This window comes from Pelodiscus sinensis, chromosome Z (genome assembly GCF_052426305.1).
Source record: "Pelodiscus sinensis isolate ZL-2025 chromosome Z, ASM5242630v1, whole genome shotgun sequence".
Classification (NCBI taxonomy): Eukaryota; Metazoa; Chordata; order Testudines; family Trionychidae; genus Pelodiscus; species Pelodiscus sinensis.
In genome coordinates this window covers 38,540,114-38,565,146 of record NC_143085.1, presented here as the reverse complement: position 1 = coordinate 38,565,146, position 25,033 = coordinate 38,540,114, and the positions used below count along the sequence as shown (strand labels likewise).

Below are 25,033 nucleotides of genomic sequence, written 5' to 3'. Positions count from 1 at the left end.
GTACTCTTGCAGAAGTCAATTATGGTCTGGTACTAGTCAGTATTTTTATTAATGACTTGTATAATGGAGCGAAGAACATGCTTATAAAACTTTTGGGTGATGCTAACTGAGAAGGTTTGCAAGGACTTTGTAGGATTAGACTGCATAACGCCTTTAAAAAACTGGAGAATTGGTCTGTATCCAACAAATGGAAGTCAATAAAAACATAAAGAAAGTAGTTCACTTAAGAAGTCAGAATCAAGTGCACAACTGCTATATGGGGGGACATTGTTATCTTGGTGATACTGTTGAAAAGAATTTACTGGGGTTTATTAATAGGAGTGTCGTATATAAGAAATTGGAAGTAATTGTCCTGCTATATTTAACATTAATAAGGTCACAAATTGTGTTCAGTTCTGTGTGCTACACCTCAAAAAGATGTGGACAAAGTGGAGATAGTCTAGAGGAGAGCTGTAAAAATGTTACAAAGGTTAGAAAACCTGACCTAAGAGAGAAGGTTAAAAGTGAGCTTTGAGAAAAGAATGCTAAGGGAGACCTGTTAAGTCTTTCTATGGTGAGTGCTGTTATAAAAAGCACTCCATATGTTCTCCATATTTACTGAAGGTAGTACAAGAAGTAAAGATCTTAATCAACTGGAAGGGAGGTTTAGATTAGGTAATGGAGAGAACTTGCTAACTATGAGGGTAGTTAAGTTCTGTATCAGACTTCCAAGGGAGGTTGAGGAATCTCGATCGGAAGTTTTTAAAATCACCTATCAAGCACCCATCGGGTATGGGCTCGGTTTACTTGATCTTGACATATTGCAGGACTAGATTTGATGACTTCTTGAGGTTCCCTTCTATTTCTGTTTGGCTCAGTGATTTTAAGTGCTGCTTTGTGCTGGTGGCAGTGTGTTTCTGCTTTTCCTCTGACTCTCTAGCTTTTTGCTTTTTTTCAGGACTATAAAGCTGATGAGGACCCAGTATTGTTTCAGTCGATGAAAACCAAGAGAGGACCGTTGGGGCCTAACTGGAAGGTATTGTGAGCTGACCTTATAAGTTTTTCCTTAGCAGAAGATAAATGTTTGTGGTGCTTTAATTTAATACTGACATAGCAGAAATATATTTTAGTTTCTTTTCCTTTTCCTTTTCAAAACCAGTTACACAAAGTGAATTTGCTGTGTTAGCAAACAAAATATACCTAGTCTGTCACTATTACAAAAATGCTGTATTAATGTTAATAGACAAGTTGTTTTGAATCATTTGGGATCATAAGGTTAATTATGGAATTGCTATATTGAAAAAAGGACTAGCATTGTTTAGGGATGTCAGCATGTAGATGACTACACACATTACTTCTCCACCCTTCCTGTGTTAGAGGAAGTGGGGGAGGGGAAGGTGGGAGCGGGCTTTTTAAGCCAGCTCTCCAAGAGCACCAGATCCACTTGCCCCCTCCCATTCCCAGGATTGCTGCCTATGATAGAGGTAGTAGCGTGGGATCAGAGGGCTCCCTGAGAGTGGGACTGGAGCACATTGGCTGTCAGCCTCGCCCCTGGGGAATTTCAAGAAGTTGTGTAACTGCTAACATTTTATGCAGTTATACTCTAACATCCCTAACATTGTTATAAATGCACAGCTGAATTCTGTATTACAGTGATGTCCATATAAGTCACATACCTAAGAACAATGTCTGTTAAATGAATCTCATTTTATATTGCAAGGTTTTATAGTCTGGGATCTTGCTATATTTCATTATTACAAAGCACTACGCATCCTATTCTATTACGTCATTAAGGGACTCTTAACTCCCTTATTGTCCAAAAATATTTTGTCCTCGTTCATTCCTTGGGCAAGCTGGTTAGGAAGAACTTATAAAAATAAGCAGCAAGTGGCCGGTGGGGAGGGAAAAAGTAAAGTGTTGGTAAATAAAAACAAAAAAGGCAGCAACAGTTGAATGAAAGTGATGCCCAACCTCTTTCTCCTGTTGTGTGTCTGGTACTCTTCTAACTCATAGTGCTGTAGTTCTGCTGCAAACAATGGAGCTACTTACACTGATGCTTAATGGATGAGTTTAATGAGAGATCATGCATCTAGCTTAGGTATGTATTTGGTTTTTGAACTACTAGTTCTGATACAAATACATACTTATCCTTTGGAATATGTGCCTCTCGCATTTTTCATTATTTATGGAATCAGTCTTCTGTTAAGTGGCTTGTGTGCAGTGATTTAAACAATAACTTGATTCACATTTTTGCTTCAAGACAAAGCCTTCATGCCTGTGTATCTCAGTAGGCGTGGCTACAAATATCAGTCATTTACAATACCAGTGGTTTTCTTAAATGCATTAACAAGATGCGTGTTCACAAGATGAGTAAAAGCATCACCATCATGATGGGTTGATTGAGCTTTAGCTTTTCTCTTAGTTTTATGTGAGTAAAGCTTTGTTTCTGTAAAGAAGTATTAAATTATTTGAAAGCTCTATTAATGCTGTCACATTGAAAGCTCTGTTAACACTGTTACCAAAACCTCCCTGCTCTCTACAGCATGCAATGCAATTACCATTGGCTGCAGCTGTATTGAATCAGACTGCTGCCTGTGATATAAGGCTACTCCTGTGTCTCTCATACCAACCCCCAAGGCATAGTTACCAATAACCTTCACTATTACCCATCACTGTATCAATTCATCTGCCTCAGATTCAACAAATGGCAGGAGAGTGACATACCTGTAATGACGATGTCATAGGTAAGTTTCACTATGCTGTCCCACACCAACGAAGTCTAGCTCCCTATAGAACATAGCTACACAATAAAACTCTGCTTCAAATCGTTCCTTGTGTGTGAGGGGATGAGCAGGAAAACATGTTCCCAGAGCTTGTCCCATGCACCTGAGCAAAACTTTGTACTGCATTTAGCTGTGCAGTCTGAATAATTATTTGCAACCACCTCTCAATTGCTGATGCTGGCCATTCACAACTCATGAATTCAGGCTCAACAAATCATGGGATTTTTTTTTTCAAAATAATGTCGGCTTTTTCTTTGCTTTCAGGATTTCCTATTTTCAAACTTTTTCTTCACAACTACATGGGGTAGAAACTAACCCTCCTTTTTATGAAGACTAATGGAGATTCTGATGATTCCCAGAGCTGGGACTTTAGAGAAACAACTACCACAAGATTTTGCCCATTTTATAATTTTGGTGCATAATTTGATAGGTGGTTGTCCAAATACCATAGTGGCTCTCATGTCTCATCCTCGAGATCCTGATCTGAGGCATGTAAGTAATAAGTAACCTGCCTCGGAAATCTTCTCACAAGTCAGGACCCATAGCTGAGCTGCTTCTGCATTGTGTGGTCAGCAAGGTGATTTTATAGGGTTTTCTTGCCTTCTGAAGTTTCAGGCGGTGGCTGCCTTATTTATGGAGGTATTCTGGACTTGATGGACCAGTAATCAGATCTAGCATGGGTAGCTTCCTATCTTTCTCAGAATGATCATCTTGGAAGCTGAGGTCAAGCCCTCAGTGATTAGAATTTAACATCTGGACATAGCTTACATCATGTGAAGCAGCCCTAGCATAGAAGGATAAAAATGTACTTTAGCTAGCAGCTGAGCACAGAAGCTGAATCAATGTGGGTATAGCTTTATGACAGAGATCGCATGTTTTCCAGTGTTTTGAGGCTTGTGTATTCTGTGGTGTGGCACGTCTTTGGTAGAAGCAAATTCCAAGCACAGTGGCTTAAATGAAGTGAGGTTTGGAGTGCATATGAACATGATTTGAGATGCTATAGCCTGTGCATGTTGTGATTTGTCATTTTAAAAAGTCTCTTGTATTTGGTTGCTAAGAATCAGAATGTGAAATGAATGTACTTGAATCTGCAGACAGCATGAAGTAATAGCTCTGAGTATTCTGAACTGTCCCATCAATGTAGCGATGCTGAAGCTTTTTCACTATTCGCTATTTTACTGCTCATTATTTTTGCAGAAATGACAACGTAAGAAAGTATCAGGTAATAGTGTAGGATGCAGTGGGCCAGCAACTCCCATCTGTTTCCTGTCCCCACACAAAAATTAAGGAGATACATCTTCTCCCTGATCCCAAAAGCCTCAACTGCATCTTATTTGTCAGACACACTCACTCCCATGCCTGGCAGGTTCATGAGCCTCTACTTCCTTGGAGGGAGTTTAAATAGCAAGGAATGCACTAATAGGACTCAATGGGATTGATTTGGTCTGAGATCATAAAACTGAAAACTTTGATACAAGGACTTCACGTATCCCTTGGCCCCAAGGTATGGATGAACTTTTCATGTTCATTGGTTACATTAGTTCAATTTATCTACGTCTGTTTATGACTTGTCTGTTACAGGTGCTAATGTCACACGGACAATGTAGCATCATGGCATAGATACTTGTTACGGAGATAGAAAGGGTTTTTCCACTAGTGTAGCTGATCCCCTTTAAGAGGTGATAGGTTAGTGGAGGAATTATTTTGCCAATATAATGGTTGTCCATATCAGGACTTATGTGGGCTAAACTATATATCTGCTGTGGGAGGAACATAGGTAGATTGATTTAAGTGAAAAGCAAGCCTTAAAGTGCTGAAAGCACATTACAGCTAAATTGCTTTCCTAATGGGAGCTAGTGGCAGTAGCTGTAACTGTGTATCCCAGGGGTCAGCAAACTTTCTGACATGGCGTGCAAAGATTTAACTTTTTGCCTTGGGCTGTGCCACTCTCCCAGGACGGGGGTAGGGCCTCTCTCCACCGCATGCCACTTGGACCACCTGTGTCAATGCAAATCTTTGTGGACCACCAGTTGCTAATGGAAACTCACTATTAATAAAATATTTACACCTAAGCCGATTTGCTAGTACTGCCGCTGAGAACGGTTTAATTTAAATTTATTAAACAGATTAAGCATTTTAACTTCCTCATGTTGGTTTCAAACTTCATTTTACATAAAGGAAAATATTATGTCCAATATTAAAGGTTTCAATGTTTTCTTTATTTATGGCAGGTATGGGAAACTTTTTTGGGTTGAGGGTCACTGACATACAGAAATTATTTGGGAACTACACAAATGAGAAGCAAAAAAACTCCTACAAAACCCCCCAACACTCACTATGTGGCCCCCAGCTGAGGCACCTCACTCTTCTGGTGCCCCACGGGACAAGGAGAAGACAGGGAGAACTGAGGTCCAGGGCTTCCCATAGGCCAGATTTACTTTTCTGGGGTTCCAGAGTTAGTGGATCTTATGGAGCCCCTTAGGCTCTGGGGTGGGAACAAAAACGAGGGGCTCAATGTGTGGGACAGGGCTGCCAACAAGTGGTACAGGGATGCAGGACGGGATGAGGATGGTAGAGTCTGGAAGGGAGTTTGGCAGCAGGAGAGGGTGTGGGGGTATGAGAGGAAGTTTGGGGGTGGGTAGAGGTTGGGGGAGTGACGCAGAAAAGGTGAGGGTGAGAATGCAGCAAAATAACGAGTTGGGGGCAGGAGGCAAAGAAGTGGGGAGTAAAAGAAAAATGCAGCTTCTGCAAATTGTATCCCCACTCATACGTTCCCTCTGCTCCAGCCTTGCTCCCCACATCGCTATATGCCCCTCAGTGCAACCCCTTTCCTCTCCCATCCTGCCCCTGCATCTTCTTTCCCCCACGTCTCTGTGCCTCCAGCATACTCATTGATAGGGCAGCAGTGCTGGGGTGAGAGAGGCGGGGGGGGGGAGGGGAGTCTCTTCCCTGCCTATACTAGCCCTTTGCCTGCAGGCTGCAGCTCCTGGGCTGGGGCAGGCAGAGCCTGGGACTGCTCAGAGATGGCTCCAGTCCAGCCAGGTGCAGAGGGCTGCTGGGGAAAGGGCTCCCCACCCCCCATGCACAGCCCGCGGGGAGCAGCCTGGCTTGCCATATGTGTTGGCTGCCCAGCCCTGGCCCTACAGAGCAGGTCCAACCCTGGCCCCTCCTGTAGCAAGAAGCCTGTAAGCCAGGAAGAGGTGCGGGGGAGGGGAAGGGGAGCTAACCCCTTAGCTCATGGGAGCTGCACACCTAGGCTGGACAGGGGCAGCCCCAGGGATGTGTGCGCCTCTTAACCCTCCCCCTTCGTTTCCTCCCCCAGCAGGAAGTTGGAGCTAGTGCTCCAGCCTGTAGCTGTGTGGCTGAGACTGGAACCACAGCACAAGCTCCTGGCTGTGTAGTGGGAAGGGGTGGGACTGAGCTCCTGCCCCGCATACCACGAGAAATGGGCTCGCATGCCACTTGTGGTGTGCATGCTAAGTGTTGCTGACACCAGATGTATCCTGTTTACAGCATGGTGAAAGAGTGGATCCCTTGACATGTGCAGACCCTGTAAAGTTATTGCGTATTTGTCTCAGTATTGCCGCAGCTTATTAGCTCAGTAATGAGTGCTTGTATAGTGGACTTCACAGGAGAGGGATTTCAGCAGTTGATGCTTGGTACCCCATTTTGTGGGACAAAATACTAACACTGGTTACTAGCTGTTGCCCAGGAGGAAAAAAATGAGACTTCAAAACATCAAGCTATTGTGGTTGAAATGTGTAACTTGGCAGCAAAGACTTTCCACTGCCACGAATCATGAATGTGGATAGGTGTTCGTGGCCAGTTAGTGACTTGTATTTGCACAGGAGAAGTTGGTGCATCACCCAAAATTAGTTGCAAAATCAACTTAATTTCTCTATAGCCTCAGTAAAGTCCAGGGAATAAGGTGCCTTTTAGTAAATTAGCAATGTACAGTAAAACTCCAGTTGTCCAGCATCCAGTGGTCCAGCACTCCTGCTAGTCCGGCACCTGGAACCCGGAAGTGCTCCAGGCAGCTGGACAATTGGAGCTGCTCTGCCCCAGGCTTCCCTGAGTCAGCCGCTGGTCAGTTTCAGGAGCAGCTGACTTGGGGACGCCCGGGGCAGAGCAGCTGGGGTGCTGCCAGGTTGGTCCCGCAGCACGGACACCCCCCCCATCCTTACCCCACCCCAGACCCCTCATAGCCCCCCCTTCCGATAGTCCGGCATATCTGATAATCCAGCACCCCCTGGGTCCTAAAGGTGCCAGATTATCGGAAGTTTACTGTACAAAGTAACTTCCCTGCTTCCAGGCAAAGGAAGAAAAACAGTGTTGGTGAAGGCATTTTCCATTCACTGACAAAACTGGTAGAATCACATACCAGAGAAGAGTAAATTGAGCCTAAGGGCTGATTGATTTTTTTTTTTTTTTTTTTTTTTTTGCGCATGCAGCAAGGCCTATTTTTGCAGAAGTTTCCCGTGATAACAAATGTGTGTGTATAATCTAGTTTAACCAGGCTCTAGGAAATGGTCAAAAATCAGACTCCTTTTGGAGCTCAGCATGCAAATCTAATCATCCCTTTCAGTGCTCAGATTCTACAATAAAAGGCACTATAGAAAAACCAGAGTGGGAGAAATCCGTGTGCATGCGTGCATGCACGCTTTCCAGTACTCTGTAGTGTTCAGTGTCCTAGGGAAACACAGAGAAAAGTAGAGAAATTATAATTCTGATGTACTGCTATTAGTTTGGAGCAGTATTTCCTGCCTCCATTTCCACAAAGAATGCCTGTGGCCCATCTCTTATGATAAATTATCTGGACATTAGATTTAATTGTATTTACTAGTCCAACTACATCAGCTGTTTTTAAACAAGTGTGCAACTCCTTAAACTCCCTCAGATTTCTACCACAATCCATATACCACCATCCATACTTTAAACTCCAGTCTAGAAAATTACCATACTAGTATCAAGTTCAGTATTACTGATGGCATGAAAAAGAATCCCAAAGTTTGTTCATAATGTTCAAAGGCACACTGATACCAGTATCCCTATGTGAATCATTTTTGCAGTAGCAGGCTTTGGCTTTACACTAAGACAGTTTGGATATATTAAGCTTCTTAAATGATGAAATATTAATTGAAATAAAATATGGATATTTTGTTGTAATGGCCAGTTTGCAGATATTTTCATGAACTTAATGTAAATAACTTGTGAAAAATATGAAATGAAATCTTGCGAATTGATAGTTGGCTTCATGTTGAACATTAAATGATTGATTAATCCATCCTACCTTTGAAGTCAGGGGCATCAAGGGAAAAAGGATTTATTCAGTGCTTTCTCTGGAGGTTTTTCTTTACGTTCTTTTTTTAACTGTAGATTGTTTAAAACATATTGAGCAAAAATGTCTTTCTCATCAGGAGCCACTGGTTTGAACGTTAAAACTCTTTCTTTAGAGGTGTCATGTATTTTATTTAAGTGTTACTGCAGTAAATGCCTAGCATTTTAATCAGCTAGTCTTAGTGCATTTATACTAAAAAATAATGGAACAACACTGGGCCACAATATATTTACAGTAATCCTCTTCTAACATGTGTTTTTTTCTTGACCGTATGGGCCATCCAGAAGAATTATTTCTAAACAAATGCACCATAAATCCAATGGTATACCTGAGCTACATCAATGTATTTACATCCTCTCCGCAGACAACCTTAAACTCCCTCAGATTTCTACCATAATCCATATACGACCATCTATACATTAAACTCCAGTCTAGAAAATTACCATACTAGTATCAACTTCCTGGACCCAACAGGACACCATTATTTGCTTTTGATTAACATTTTTTTCCTGTATTTAGCTGACACTTGGAGGCCATGTCTATAGGAACAGTGCAGCAACAGCATAGCTGTACTAAGATAGCTGTGCTTCTGCAGGACCTCTGGTGAATACGCTATATTCCAACAGTGTTCTCTCCACAGTATAATAAAACCACCTCCACGTGCAGCAGAAGCTCTCCAGCGAACCAGCGCTGTGCACACACGCACTGTGATAGGGGTAACTTATGTCACTCAGGTGTGTTGTTTTTTTTTCCTGCCTCTGAGTGCCATAAGTTATGCCAACATAGGCTGAAAAGTCATGGAAGTCAGGAGAACCTAAGTACTTTCTCCAGAACTGCAGAAGAGTTCTGCGTTGCTCAAAAGCTTTTGTGTCTCACCAACAGAAGTTGGTCCAGTAAAACACATTGCCTCACTCCCTTGTCTCTCTAAAAGAGAACATGATTTATAATAGTTTCCTTACCATGATTATCTAGGTATGCACCAGTTAAAAAGTTCTGTTATGTGGATTTCACGTTTTCTCTCTTCAGAATGGTAACCAATGTTATATTTTGCATCAAAAGTGCCATTCCTTCAACTACAGAAGGGACCTGGTTTATAGAGCTTCACCAATTATTAGAGAACAATATATATAATCAGAGTATTTATATTACATACAAAAGCACATTAAAAGATTGAAGTTGCAAAGTCAAACACTTGGAAGTTAAGTAATTGCAGATTTATAGTTGTTTACACAACCTTTAGTTCTTGTCCCTTTGTTCATCCTATATTTGCATGTTGAAACAGTGGTACTGTGGAAAAATTGTATGTGATCATGTAATTAAAGGTTGTATCCTAAAGCCTAGTCTTCACTACAGTGAGCCATTGATCTGTTAAGCAACGTCAGCTACATGAATAACATAGCTGTAGTTGACATACTTAGTTCTACTAATTGCTGTAAGTCGACAGCTAGCACTTTCCTGTCAACTCCACCTATGCTTCTCATTCTGATGGAGTATAGCAATTGGTGGGAAATGGAATGCAGCATGGCATGGTGGTCAATGTACTACTTCTGTACTAGAGGGGATAAATCAACCATTGTTGGATCGGTAGTTGCTTGCCAATTTGGTAGGTAGTGTAGATCTGCCTAAAGCATGTATACCAAGGGTTAGTTCTGTAACATCTCTACCCATTGAGGTACAGCAAGAAAAGGCTATTATACCATGATGGGGATGGACTGTTGGCACATCTTTTGATCTCTGAGACTAGAAGGCCTGACCTGGGCGGAGTTTTCTTCCTCCCTTGTTGAGGAAGTGGGGGTTTCCTGCCCATTGTGGTGCCTGGGAGCGATGGAGGGGATAACTTGCTTGAGCCATCTTCTGCGTCTAAGCAATGTGATCTGGGAAGGAAAAGGGTCTGACTGTCAGTGATCCATAGCTTTAGAACCCTTCCAGACTTTGTGCTGTTCCAGTGCTTCCAAATTGCCTCAATATATTTAACAGCAGACTTGCACCTTGAGCTAACAGACTATGGCCTTCCTTTTGATTATCCAATGCTTTGTAATGTCTCAGCCATGTTTGTTTGCCAGTTAAATTCCTTGTTGCTTTCAAAGTGCCGGTCTCTATACAAAGCCACAAGTTGGCCATCATAATTTCTGAGAATTAGTGCACTCTAGATGTGGGCAAGATGGACATGTCAGAATCTCATGTGTTCCCTTATGTCCTGAATGTTTATTGGTGACCTATTAAGATGGAATTTTTTCCTGCCCTGATCAAAGTTTAAGTGGTGGACACGGTCTGTAAGGCATTTTACATGGTCTTGCATGACCTTCTTATCAATAAACTAGGGAAATATAACCTAGATGGGGTTTCTATAAGGTGGTTGCATAACTGGCTGGACAACCATTCTCAGAGTAGTTATTAATCGTTCACAGTCCTACTGGAAGGGCATAACTAGTGGAGTTCCACATACAGTCTGTTTTGCGACAGGTTCTGTTCAATATCTTCAACAATTTATATAATGGCATAGAGGGTATGATTATTAAGTTTGCAGATGTTGCCCAGCTGGGAAGGGTTGCAAGAGTTTTGGGGGCACACGGTCAAAATTCAGAATGATCTGGACAAACTGTAGAAATGGCCTGAGTTCAATAGGATGAAGTTTAATAAGGACAAATGTAAAGTACTCCACTTATGAAGGAACAATCCATTTCACACATACAGAATGGGAAGTGATAGTCTAGGCAGGAGCACTGCCAAAAGGATTTTAGGGGTCATAGTGGACCACAAGCTAAATGAGTCAATAGTGTGATATGTTTGCTTTTTTTGACAACACTGATTCTCGGATGCATTAACAAGAGTCTTGTGAGTAAGACAGGAGAAGTCATTCTTCTGCTCTACTCAGCACTGATTAGGCCTCAGTTAGAGTGTTGTGTCCTGTTTTGGGCGCCACATTTCAAGAAAGATATGGAGAAAATAGAAAAGGTCCGGAGAAGAGCATCAAGAATGATGAAAGGTAAGAGAACATGAGCTATGAAGGAAGAATAAAAGAATTGGGCTTGTTTAGTTTGGAAAAGAGAAGACTCAGAGGGGATATGATAGCGGTTTTCAAGTAACTAAAAGGGTGTTACGACGAGGAGAGGAAAAATAGTTGTTCTTGACCTCTGAGGATAGGACTAAAAGCAATGGGCTTAAACTGCAGTAAGGGAAGTTTAGGTTGGACCTTAGGAAAAACTTTTATTGTCAGGGTGTTTAAACACTGGAATAAATTTCCTACGGGGGTTGTAGAATCTCCATCACTGGAGATATTTCAGAGCAGGTTGGACAGACACCTGTCAGAGATGGTGTTTGGTCCTGCCATGAGGACAGGAGACTGGACTTGATGATCTCTCGAAGTCCCTTCAAGATCTAGTGTTTTCTGATTCTATTCCCTTTGCAGGATGGAATGAGTCTTCGTGTGCTCCCACTTCCCCATGTCTCGATTGTCCAAAGGGCAGGGGAGCGGAAGGGTGGCTATGGACTGGTTCATGTGGCCTGGAAGGCTGAATCTGGCCGCGGAGAGACTCTTGCCCACCATTGCCTTTAAGACTAACAAATTTATTAGGGCAGCTCACTTTGTCAGGTATATGAAGTGAAAGAGTCAGATGACAGAATCAGAAAGAATTAGATGAAGTGAGCTGCAGAAGTTTATGCCCTGATAAATTTGTTAGTCTTTAAGGTTGTTTGTTCTGAACAAAGTAACTCAAACACTTCACCTTGATCAAACTGGGAGAAATAGATCTCTCCCTCCCTCTGCATTCTTGTTCCAGTGTTTTCTCTGTACTTCTGTCTTCTGGAAACATAAACTCTAGTAGTTCCACATCATTACTTCATTTTGAGTCCTACAATATTTGGTTTATTCCATAAAGCTTCAGCTTCTAAAAAGTAACCCACTAGCCCTCACAGTTGCATAGAAACTTGAAAACTATAGGGAGTCAACTCAGAAGGCAAAATAACTCAACATTTATTATTTTTTAAAATGTCATTATTTTAAGCCAAACTCATGATTTAGGTTCTGATTTTTGAGTGCTGGAGACTGGCTACTTCTCTAACTCCCCCTCTCCTAATGGTGCCTGGGTTTAAGCTTGTTGCAGTTTCAGCACATAAAGTTGGATTTTAAGTCTTCTCTTCATAAACAGAACATATGAATCAGTTCTGTATACACTTATTTCCACTTAACTTACTGATACCAGAGTGCTAGTGAGAAACTGGTGTAGTAAATTTAGCTCTAGTGTGCCCTATATTTTACATACCTAGAAAAAGTTTAGCAGAAAAACTGTCTGCAAGAAGTGAGCTATATATTAAAAATGTTTCAAAAATTAATTTTAGCCTATTTTGGCATTGCACATTTTAAAAGTCCTACTCCTGTATTGGCCATAGATAAAATAAATGAGAACTTGTGAGCTTCATATACTGATTGCTTGCTGTTCTACAAGTTATATAACCCAAATATACATTACTTTCCCTGGAGCCCCTTCTGCATACCACAGAGTAACTTAATATGCATTGTAAAATTAAAAACATAATGTAGCCTCTTGGATTACATTTAAATTTAGACATATGAAATCTAAGGAACCCAACAAAAATAAAATGTATGTTAAATACTCTGGAGGCACTTCTAAGTGCTTAGTAGTAAGGAATAACCCAATAAAATACCCAGTTTTGTGATAGTCATATTTTTCAGAACAGCTGATTGTGGCATTCCAACTCTTGGAGGGAGGTGGAAGAGTAAGATGCAGCTCTAGTCAGCGGATTCGCAAAACTCCAAAAGTGCCAGGAGGGAGAGGGTAAGGAGAAGGCAGTGCGGGACTCCAGTGCCCTGGTGCGCAAGAGGCACGTAGATGGGAGGGGGTGACAGGAAGCCTGCGGGTGACAAGTGGGGCCCCAGTGACCTGCACGTGGCCCACCACTTCCTTAAAGGAGTCAGTGTAAGTTGTATGATAGTAGTAGGTATGTTGGTTTAAAAAAAACATATTTCTGTGCCTCCAGTGACAGCAAGCTCTAGGAACAGAGTGAGGGTGAGGTGGCAGGACACACAGCAGTCCCACAGGCTTTTATTCAGTCTTAAAGAAGCTGAATGCTTTGGGTTTGCAGTTGCAGGCCATCCAGCTGAGTGGTTTCAAGTACATTAGCAGCTTTTTATTTAAGGGCCTGACTGACATTTCTGGGATCAAGAGGTAATGTAAAGAGTCCTTGTGAATGTATTTATTTTTTTGTTCCGCACTCTTGTAGTTTTGAGCTGTGACAGTGGTGAAGAAGATTATCTTCTGTCCCCACTGCAGGTAGCAGAGAGAGCTTCCTCACTTCAGCCCCTTACTCTTCGTAAGGAGAGACCATCTCTTGTGTGAGAAGGGAATTGTCTTCATAGCCTTCCATCCTGTTGTGTCTGGGGCTATGTCTACACTATGAGATTGTTTCAAAATAATAACTTCCGAAATAACAAGTTTGAAATAGGTGTTATTCCTCATCAGAAGCAGGGGTTATTATTTTGTAATAACAAACATAAGAACACCCGTTATTTTGAAATAATTTGGCTCGCTGTGTGGATGCTCACCTTATTTCAAAATAAGGAGAGTTATTTCAAAATAACTGCCCAGTGTAGATATGCTCTAAGGGCTGATAGTCAGTGCCATAGTAGGTTTGTGGGTTTTTTAAGGAACAGCAACAGCACATCTGGCCCACAGGGAATATTCATATAGTTCTAAACTGCAATATTTTAATTAAATTGTAATTAAAAGCATAAGCAGTATTTGTCAAGCATGATTGATACTCAAAGATTTCAGTAGAAATTAGGAATGTTAAAAAGCGGGTGGTTGAGTTACCATGTAACCGCTGAAATTTTACAGCAGTTACATCTCTGGCTCCCGGCTCCTGCCAGCTTTCAGGGAGCTGTCTGCTGCCCCGTGTAAACAATTATCCTATTACATCCCTAGTAGAAATGTGACTATTTTTATATATCCCAAATCTTGAATTTTTTTTCTTCCTGGGTAATACCAGTCACCTATAACTTCAGATTTAAAAAAAAACGAATTTTGTTTCACCACAGAATTGCTGTCAGATGTGTAAATTCAAAATCCAGAGTTAAATTGTTAGGCAAGTAAAAAGAAAACCGCATGCAGACTATGCAGACTAATCCTGTGGAAAAGAAAGCTTGTGCTTGAAACTCTCTTCTAATCAGGCCTTGTTAAGTAATTGATATTTTATGATGCAGTGTAATGCTTTTGTTACTTAATAAACTGCTACAAAATAAAACCTCACAAATTGCTTTGCTTTGGTCTTGGATGGCTATACCTATGAGACCAAGGGAGGTCTTTCCTCATCTTTTAACTTTTTTAAATAGTATGCACCTCCTTTTCCTTGAGGTGTTTACAGCTTAAAGCTGGAATCTTGGCCATGTCAGTGCAGTGTTTTACACTTGAAAGCAGGATTTATCTGTAATTAGCCTGACCCCAAAATTTCTCCTGAATCACTGTGTAATGTTAAAAAATACAAAATTGTTTGTGTGTTGGAGGAAGAAAATGAATGGGCCTATTTGTCACCACCAACCACTTGCTTACATTTTGATGTAACCAGCATTGCAGGAGGCAGATACTGTGAAGTCCCAATAATAGCTTTTCAGTTATGGTTATAGGACAGTTTGTCTTGTCTCTTTCCAACAGACTCGCTCCCAGTTTCTTGAAAAAGAGTTTTCTGCTTCTGTAAAGAATGTTACAGCGTTGTCCCTTATATTTTCATTTTGAAAGTGTGCTAATTGGCTAAATTGTTTTGATGGCAGTTTAACAAGTGATGGGCTAGCACCTTCAGAAATGTCGCAACTTTCCTGCCCGCTCATGGAACAACTTAGTGTAAAGTCTTCAGTTTGTCTAGTCCAGGCTCCTCAGTGAGAACAAGTAAGCTGAGTGCAGGAGTTGTTCATCAGAGGTGCTCCCCACAGAGACTGTTAGGGGATATACTGCCTCCATCCAGCTGCTCTCACTGACTGCAGACTCCCAACGGCTACATGGCTTGCTGCTGGGAGAACAGGTGATGGTGTGGCACTCTTCACTCTGCTCCAGTTCAGTCCCCTGCAGGGCCTCACTTTCCCCATATCCATGAGTTTGAACCTCTTTCTGCCATCCCCGTGAGATGAGGTCTCAGTAAAACTAATAGCTACTTGCCAGTATTGCTGGCCATGAAGGAGTTTGGCGTGCCCCTGTCTGCTTTGCTCCTGCAGCCAAAGGTATGAGTATTCAAATGCAAACACATACAGAGTATATAAAGTAATGGGACACTGACTCTAGTACTGTTTCCTAGGAAAAGGAGGGTATGACTCATATCTGTCTACTGCATAGTGTAGGCACAATAGGTGTGAGATACCAGTATTCTAACAAGTCTTCTGCAAAATTGCCTTGGTTCTTGGGCTTCATGCTGTTTTCGATGGATTTTTGTGTTACAAAATTTGGAGAATCTAACTGGGGTTTCAAGCATAAATTCAGTGTTCCACACGTCAAATGGAGGTTAACGTTTAATGGGACATTGTCAGGTCAAATGTGTGGAAAAATAAGCTGCTACAAAACCAATAAAAACACTTACATGAATCTTTCTTCAGGTGAGTGAAAGTATTTTCAACAAATACTCCCTTGTAGTGTCTAACCCACTAGAATTGTTATACTACTAAAGAACCAAAAGGGCAAATGATTTAATATTGACTTCAGCCAAAACCATACCCACTACAGTAATCTGTTTTCATTGTCCAAGCTGGAAAACTAAATGTAAAGCTGTTAGCATAACTCATGACAAGGAAATGTAATTGTAAATTATTTCAGAATCCGTTGTCATGTGTGTGTTGTGACAATGGTAACAGAGGTAAATATGTTTTTAAAATATGTCTTATAACCTGACAATATTTTATTAATCTGTGGCATGCTGCATGTTCCAAGTTCTATATAACCGTTACCTAAGCATTTAAAATGGGGATTTGAAATAATACTACTAAATGGATTGATACATCTGAAGTTTGTTTGATTTGCCTTTATAAATTTCCATGCCAACAAGTTTTTATTCAAACACTAGCCTTAAATGAAGATAATGGGTTTTTTCTTCCAATTCTCCACAAACAGAAAGAGCTAGCAGCAGATGAAGACTGTCCTAAAATGTGTGCTTACAAGTTGGTGACTATCAAATTTAAATGGTGGGGACTGCAGAACAAAGTAGAAAACTTTATCCAGAAGGTAAGAGCTGGTTATTAAATACACTGTGGCATAGTTTAAAAAAAAAAGTGAAAAGTTGGGAATTTTTTCTTCTGTTAAAATGAAATGTTAGTAAAGACACTGATACATTCACCTTAGCAAATCAAACCATTGGCTTCTAAGGTTCCTAACTTGTAACCACTTAACTCTTAACTTGATTGCTGTGAGTAGGCCCATTGACTTTAGCAGAAGTATTGATGATAGTAAAGTTAAGCACATGAATAAGTATTTGGAGGACTGTATGTAATACAGTTTTCAGGTAATAAGAGCATAACCTGACAAAAGTAGTGGTGCAGCTCTAAACTGTGTCATTGGTAGATGTTAAGTTTCATTTTGTAATTCCTCGATTTAATGCTACAAAAAAAGCATGAATTAGTGAGTTCCCAATGCCATTTTCTTTATCATTTTATTTTACCACAAATGTTCTTATTACTGAGCTTGTACAGAAGCTGTGTTTTGTTGTTTGGGGCTTTTTAAGTGGATGCTGTTCCTGTATAGCTTGTGCATGAGTGTCCTAGTTCCTTTGTGGTACAGTATATTTATTCTGTCTATAATCCAAGTCAGTAGAGTAAATGTATTTTGGAAAATGAGTCCACACCCTTCTCAAGTATCAAAATAGGCAAACTTCTTACTTAAAACAACTAGTTATTACTAAGTCATTTCATTTTCCTCGTGAAGAGCCAGAAAAAAGATGTTGAAATCTTTAACTCAAACTTGGGAGTCTGAGAAGGCCAAATAGTAGCATTGTGAATTAAAGAATGTGTGACATTATAGCTTGCAATAGCCTTTAAATTTTAATACAATTCTCCTTAAGACATTTATTGATATATCATGGGCTGCTTTGCCTCCTTAAAGCAAGAAAAGAGGATATTTACCAACTTCCATCGCCAGCTGTTTTGTTGGATTGACAAGTGGATTGATCTGACTATGGAAGACATTAGGAGAATGGAGGATGAAACCCAACGAGAGCTGGAAGCGGTAAGAATGCTTTGAGGGCTGCTTTTAAATATACACTCTGAGATAATTGGGGCTATAAACAAAGGCTACATTATTTGCTTTTCTCCATCCTGCCAGGGATAATGGTGAATAAAAAAATGCTATGCTCTTCTTCATGGGATCTCTTTCATAGACTTACTCTCTTGGAGCTTCTGCGTACTGTGCTGTAAAGATCCAGGAGTAGTTTAAATGTAAACATTTCATGTTTTAGATGTTGGCACTGAGCATCTCTTTAAATATGTATTATATACCTCATGCAAAACCATCCCCCAGCTCCATTTTTATCTCTTGTCAGTTGAACCTTGTTGCTGTCACCTCACTTCTGCATTGTAAGTGTCTTGTGGTGTTTAATTTTTGAGTTGTAATTTGGGTTGGTTGTCTTCCCCTTCAGACATGTCTGGCAGTAAGTTTGTGTCACATGAGGTCAGTTGGACTTGTCTTGATGATTGTGATAGACATTGAGAAACCCAGCCCTGAAAAAATCTCATATTAGAAAATTAACAAGAACTGCGTGTTACCTCCCTCTGTGTCTTGGATGCTGTGAGTGCTTCTCATGCTTCATTCAGTTTTCTCCCTCTCTCTGACGCTGAGGAACACAACAAGATAGGAAAGGTTCTTTCTGCTGCAAAGTCATTTTTCAGGGTGTGATTCTCTTGCTGTGAATGTTTGTCTTTGTAAGTTCTGAGACTCAGATCTTTTAGCGTCTCCCAAACCTCACTTTGAGCTTTGTAAGGTGCTTGCTTGACTGCCTTACTGCCCTGCACTCCTTTGATGTGTAGTGAACTTCCAAGAACTCTGGTTCTGTTCAGATAGGCAGAGTAATAAAGGTGTAAGACTTCAGCACATTTAAGCTGACAGAGATCCTGGAACAGTCTGGCTTTCTCACTACAGACCCAATATTGATATTAGTAGTACTCCAATACATTTTGTTGCTCGGGCGATGCAGACTAATTTAGTATTGATACCAGTGCTACCTCTGACTCCTCCATCTCTGGGAATGTGTAGCTAGTTCAGCCTTGTGCATTGCTGTTTGCATTGAGTAGGAACGTTTTTTAGAGGAGGAATAGAGATGCTTCTGCTCATCCCCATGAACTCAAGCCCACCAAATTCTCCTTACCCATGGGTTGGGATTGGCTATGCTCTGGAGGCTGTAGGAATCTATATTTTAGCATAGGAGTCCCTGAGAATGGCCCTGATTAGCAGGAAAAGGCCAGATAATCTTTACTCTGCTTACCCTTACAAGACACTTGATTCTTAGACGACTGGATGGACACATAGTCTTGCATGTCATGTTGTATGGAATATCAAGTACTATCCGTAGCCACAGATACTGAGAAATGTGTACTGTCGGATCAAAACACCTTCTGTTTTTGAATATACTACAGATAATTGGTTTCAGAGTGGACAATTCTGTCACATTGACTGAAGGTTCTCTAGACTTTTTTCTGATCACACAATTGAGTGTTGCCTGGATTACCTTTGCTATTTAAGTACCTGCTATATTTCTGAGCAGTCTTAAATGCCTCGCTGTCCCTGAACAGCAGTAGTATAATACAAGGTCACTGGAATTTCCTACTTTTAGACCTGTAGATGGCAACAAACCCAACCAAGCTCCAGAGGCAGTTTCCAAAGGCCACATGAGTACGGCTACACTCTGCACAACAATGGCTCTCTGCAGTAAGCTTTTTTCCTAGCAAAATAACACAATCAAGGTGGCTCAGAAGCATTATGCCTGGTTACTCAGACAATGTTCAACTGTATATTTGCAAGATGAGGGGCTAATTGCCCCATTTACTTACCCTGTAGGAGTGGGTAGAAGAAATGTATTCAGTCTATTTACTCCAGGTTCTAAATGTCTTCCCATATTTTCTAATTTTTAAGCCAAGGGGAAAATAACCTGCTTTAACACAGCTAAGTGCAAAATATCCTTCCTCTCCAAGCTAGCCAAAGAAGAAGGGGCTGCTTTGGCAAACCCACAACACTTTTTTGAATAAAGATGGATTATCTCCCACTGCTTATGACCCTTCCTGTCTAGATGCAAATATAGAGGTGGATGCTTGTTATGGTCTAGTATGAGCCAGACATCACCCTGTTTCTCTGGGAAAGAGGGAAATATAGTATAAGGTATGCACATCCCAGATATGTGTAGGACAATCCTCAGACTATGGAAAACATCCTCTTTGTGTGTCTGCATGCACTGCTGATGCTTGTCTTTGGGAATGGGCAACTGCTTTTTTACTTTGTAAAAGTGATCTCAAAGATCAAATGTTCAAATTCACAAATGTTTCACATAAAGCAAATGTGGTCCCTGACCTTTTACTTCCAGAAGTACATGCTATCGTGTGAATATTTTCCTCTAACAGGGAATAAAAGGACATTGGCTGAAGAGAAGTGACCAGTAACTTTTTGGTTTGTGTTCACTGCTATGTAACTATTTACACTTTGGCATTCTACTTGCAACTACTTTAATTCCTAACGTATTTGCTGTACATTCGCTCTTATCTGCCATACTGAAGTTAAGTGTAGTTTTCTTGTTTTCAGGCTATAACTCTTAACGTCATCTTTGTTTTAAGGATCGTGTCTGTCCTGGAAGCTGACTTCTACTTCCCCTTTTATTCTTTGCAGAATTAAGCAGATAGTTGTGTGTCAAGACTTAGTACATTGAAAGCTCCTCATAACTTATGAAATCACTTTTTTCAAATGTGTTCTCTGGTGACTCTTTAAAATGGTGAAATGTGGTCTTGTAGCTGGACTATCCATGTAGAAAAGGTTGAGTCCTGCTATTTGAAATACTAAAGAAAAAGCCATAAAAAGTAATATAAGAGGTATCTTCAGGCATCTCTAAAACATACATTCCAAGAAGATTTTTGGGATAGAGGTATCCTAGTGATGGAGAATTACCTAACTATAAAGTGTAAACACTCATTGTGCCATCCACAGTAGAAATTGAACATTCCTTTTAATTTTGTCCCAAAGGAATTTCTGCTCCTCATATGCCACACTTAAATAGCCACTTGCTGAAATGTTATGATAAATGGTAACTTTGCTACATCTCAAACAATTCAAGGTTGGCTCTTACTGTTATGGGCCTGGACCACTAACAGGAAAGAGACTCAGTGCTGGGATGCCCAGCATGATAGGAATGTCCTTGCGCTTCCACCCCTGAGCAGTATACAGCTTCTTCAGGGATACAGTCCTGGAACTCACTGACTTCTGCAGTTTCATGTTATTCCCAAGAAACAATTTCAGGAAACAAGGCCTGTTTTTAATTGAGTTGGCAGTTTTGTGTTCTCTTTTCTGTTACTATTTGATTTCTTTAGAATCTTTTCTCTTTTTCATTTCTGTTACTTTTCTTTACTTCATTAGATTTTCTGCTCCTTTATGTTCTGGTTTTTTTTGCCTTTCCAGTTCCTTGTCTTGATCAGTTTTTATTGTTGGTCTTTGTTTCCTCTACTGTCCATTGTTTGCTGCTTCCTGGCTGCCTCGTCTCATCCCTATTCAGTGGGCTTCTAGCCTTACCTAACATACTGTTCACAATTTTCTGTACTTATCTCTATTTTTGTCTTCTATATGTCTGACTCTGTGGACACCCAGAGCCTTCTGCCAGACTAAACCCTATCAGTTGTCCTCTGAACAGGTCAACTGATGGAGAGGGTTTAGTCTGGCAGAAGAACGAAACAGCTTGAAGCTGCCCAATCCGTGGTCCATCTCAGGCCTGAGCAGCAGTGGAAGTGCTGTATGCTCCAAACAGTTCAATTCAGTCCTCAGATGGCCCTTAGGAACAGAGGGACTGCATCTCCATATGGCAGCAGTACCTTACCAGGCTGACTTTCTTGTCCTACAAAGTGTCCCTCATTCCTAGCCGCCTCAAATCTTCCACTGGATCTGGGATTGGCTCTGAGCAATTTAGTTCTCTCCTAATAACCTCGTGACAGGTTCTTTATTTGGTAGCTTACAGTTTTATTTTACATTTAGATGCGTAAGAAGGGTTCCGTTCGAGGCACAGTGGCTGCTGACGTCTAGAGGAATCCTCTGTAGGTTCAGAGGCAAAATCAAGCTGTGTAAGTGAATTCCTGGGAGGAAAAGATGAATCTTTACTGGTGATGGGAGTTACTGTTGGATCAGATATTCTAAAATGGTGTCTCCAGATGCTTTTCGTGGCACTGAACTCTTCCTCCTTCCCCTGCTTTGACCAAATCAACAGAAGAATAGCACCCCAAAGGCTGGGATTCATGTGACACCTTCAGTGTGCATTTGGCATCCTGATGGGCTGTGGGCACATGGTCAGTTCAGTCAGCAGGGTGCGTTATTCGTGTTGCAAAGCAAGCTGTCACATCACGCTTTGTGCTTGTCTGGTGCAAAAGCCCAAAGTTCAGGCTCTACAGTTTGTCTCCTGACCTGTGCTTGACCTTCAGGGCATTTAAATGCTAAAGCCTGCAGGGGCTTCCTGAACAAAGTGACATTTTGCTGCTTTGTTAGACCCTCTTTGCAGTTAAAGATAATAGAGCTGAATTTTAAAAAACTATGGTTTGAAATGGGTGTACGGAGGGAACACCAGTTCAAGGGAAAAAAATCCTTAAAAATGCTGCTGCCAGGGATGAATGTCTTCAGAGGTGCAACCCTTCATGCTCACACCCAGTACCTTAACATTGATATTTCTTAGTTTGAGTATTTTCTCACATGCCTTTAATGGTGGACCCTGTATCTGCAGCTGACTTCAAATCTCACAGATCCAGCGTATGGGTGTGGTTTGTACTTGTGATTCCTTTCTGCTGTTTGATATCTCAGTTGCTGTTCTAGTCACAAACTAGTTTCTAACCTAAAAGATTCCCTAGAGAATTTGAACTGATACAGGATCATCCAGCTTAATGCTGGTGAAGGTTTGACTGTGCTGCACTAACCTTTTTTCTTAATGAATTAGTAAAATCTGCATTTTTAGAGTTTCATTTTGCTTGAGTAGCTGTAAGCACTTACTGTATCTTTTGTTTTTCCTACAGTTACGTAATCAAGGCCAAGTGAGAGGAACCAGTGCTGCCAATGATGAATGATGATGGATCTGACCTGTCACTTGCAGTGTTGATAAACAGATGTGTGTGTGGATGCATGATTATCTGTATATAATTATATATACATACACGCATACTGAGGGGCTGTTACAGTTTCTCCACTATACCTATCTTCAGCAAAGATGCAAAGGAAACTGCTTTCATTATAAATACCTAAAGCAAATACAGATTGACTGAGTAGTGTCATTTAAAGGATACATTGACTGCAGAATTATGCTAACTGATATGTTTCCCGAATGTCAGTACTGGACCAATTTATTCCCTACCTTTGTTTTATTTCCCTCTTGAATCACTCTGCTATAATATACCTATGTCTCATTATAAGCAAACAAATGGTGATAAATAAATTTTCAATTTTGTGTTTTCCCTATGTGATTTTGGAATAGGAACTCTCAGTGTATTTATAACTATTTATTTTTGGATTGTCATCTAACAGTCAAATCAGAAGAATTTTTTCTATTAATGAGAATTGGAAGACTTTTGCTGTTGAAGGAGGAATATAACAATGGCCCAACTCTTACCCATCTTGCTGAAAGAAATCACCTGTTTTATTAGAATTTTGTACATTGAAATTCAAATGTTTTCATTAAAAATTGGCAAAATTAAGGAAAAAATGGCTTTTGATTTATAACAGTTTGAACTAAACAGTTTTCCAGGAGGCTTTCAGACAAAGTAACTGACAATACTGGTGTTGAACCTTTAAAGAATATTTTAGGCTGTGTAGTTTAATTGGAGGTGTAGCACTTCCTTACAATAAATTATTTTTTTTCAAAGTTTCAGTTTGGAAACTATGCAAATGGTCTCGATTTCACACAGATTACGCAGTGGACTATAATGGTGACTTTTAGCTCTTTTCATGTTGAAAATTCACTTTTAAAAAAAGATGTTCTCTTTCAGGTATGATGAAAGTTTAAATTGTAGCATCTGACTTGTTTCACTGATTTATTAGAAGTAGATATAAAAGTAAAGATGGTATAAAAAAGGCCTTTTTTGGATAATTCTCAAATAGGAAGTGGTCTTCATGATTTTTTTAAAGACAAATATTCCAGTGAAACATATCATAGATATATAGAGATATATATATATATTATCAAAATGCTTGTTAAATCAGGAAATTACTTTAGGATCACTAGTTAGGTGAGATTTCCTCCCAGAAACCTCTGTAGAGGTTTGCTGAAGGATCTCTATCTTGTTTTTCAGCCCCACACCCCCACTAGACACTTGGGAATAATTGCTTATTTAATTAGTGGATAGCGTGAGTGATTCTTCTTCCTTTACGGTCAGTGGACAACTCATTGACTTCAAGTGAAGCAGATCAGCTTTGGAGTATGACTAGCCCACCTAGTCCATTCCATCTGCAATGACAGCAGACAAGTGGACGTGGATTTTTTTTTATACATCTGTACTGTATTGTTGTTTGCCTCACTATCTTCATGCTACAAAGGTCAGTCTTTGGATTGTCTTTCCGCAGCTTTCAATGAAAATGGACGTCTATTCTCTGCACCAGCAGAAGATTGGTTTTGTAAAAAAAAACTTTTAAACCATGTTTATATAACTTGCTACAAGGAGGGTTTTTGCCAATTTGTGAAACTAAGGGCTCCGTTCTCTTTTTTTCAGTCCAGGAATGTAACTCCCACTTTCACCAGTGGGAGCCAGAATACGTTTGAAGGAGGGAAGGAACCCTTATCACTTCCATGGGTTTTTTTGGACTAGCTTTGAAAATTTGAAGGAACTTTGTAGTGAATGTAAATGTTTAGTTTACTTTGGCAGTCTGATATGAACTACAATAAAACAGTCAATTAAATTTAATTAAATAAATTTATCATAAAATATCCTTTGTGTCATGTCTTAGGTATCATTAAGGTTACATTGTGGCTTGCTCATCTTGCTATCATTTTCATTTTCTCGATTAATGGAAACTCTCCATATGTGGAGATGGTTAAAAATCTAATGTTCTTCAGCCACTTGAGCTAAGCAGGAAAAAAAATCAAATGCTTGAAAGCCTTGAAATACTTGGAATCTAAACTGAGTCATGTAAATATTTAGGTGAATTCTTATGGATGGCTGCAGAGCATAATGGTCAAATATGTTGCTACAGTGCTACATTTTGTGTTTCCTATTGGTAACTGATCCTTTTATTTTTAGCTGTTCAGCTTAGGAATTGTCTGGAAACCATGGCACTGGCTACAGCAGAAAATGAGCAATGTGTTTGATCAGTGTTAGCTCCCCATCCCAAAGCAACCCCATGATGTAACTAGAACAGTGTGTTCACTGATGTGGACAGAGCCAAAATTTCTTCCACCTCAGTACAGAAAGCATGGCGAGTTCCCTCCTAACAGTTATTTTCTTTGCAATTCCTTCTAACAATTCTGTGTGTTGTGTGAGGGTGCTAGGTGTTTGTGTAGATGAAATGGAAGACCACTTCCATGCCTCAGTGAGCTTACACTTGTGTTGCATTTTGTTTTAAAGTGTATTTTAATTGGCAATAGTTGGCAGGTTTCCAGAGCCATGACAGCAGGAGAGGCTACTCAGGAAGGATTTAAAGGAGAAATGATAGTGACTTCCCGAAGTTCAGGATGTTTTCCACATTTGAAGAGTGTTGTGGAGAAAATGAACAGAGGGATAGGTGGTAGA

General features: G+C 40.4%; 1 protein-coding gene across 1 annotated transcript in view; it reads left to right on the top strand.

Annotated features, from left to right (window-relative positions):
• PITPNB (phosphatidylinositol transfer protein beta) overlaps positions 1-24,231 on the top strand; it is a 77,846-nt gene extending 53,615 nt beyond the window's left edge. Inside the window, exons 8-11 of the mRNA XM_089775283.1 lie at positions 938-1,015; positions 16,209-16,319; positions 17,193-17,315; positions 22,331-24,231. Coding sequence (XP_089631409.1) covers positions 938-1,015; positions 16,209-16,319; positions 17,193-17,315; positions 22,331-22,381 — 363 coding nt within the window. The 3' untranslated portion in view covers positions 22,382-24,231. The remainder of the gene's footprint in view (positions 1-937; positions 1,016-16,208; positions 16,320-17,192; positions 17,316-22,330) is intronic.
• Positions 24,232-25,033: the final 802 nt, after the last annotated feature.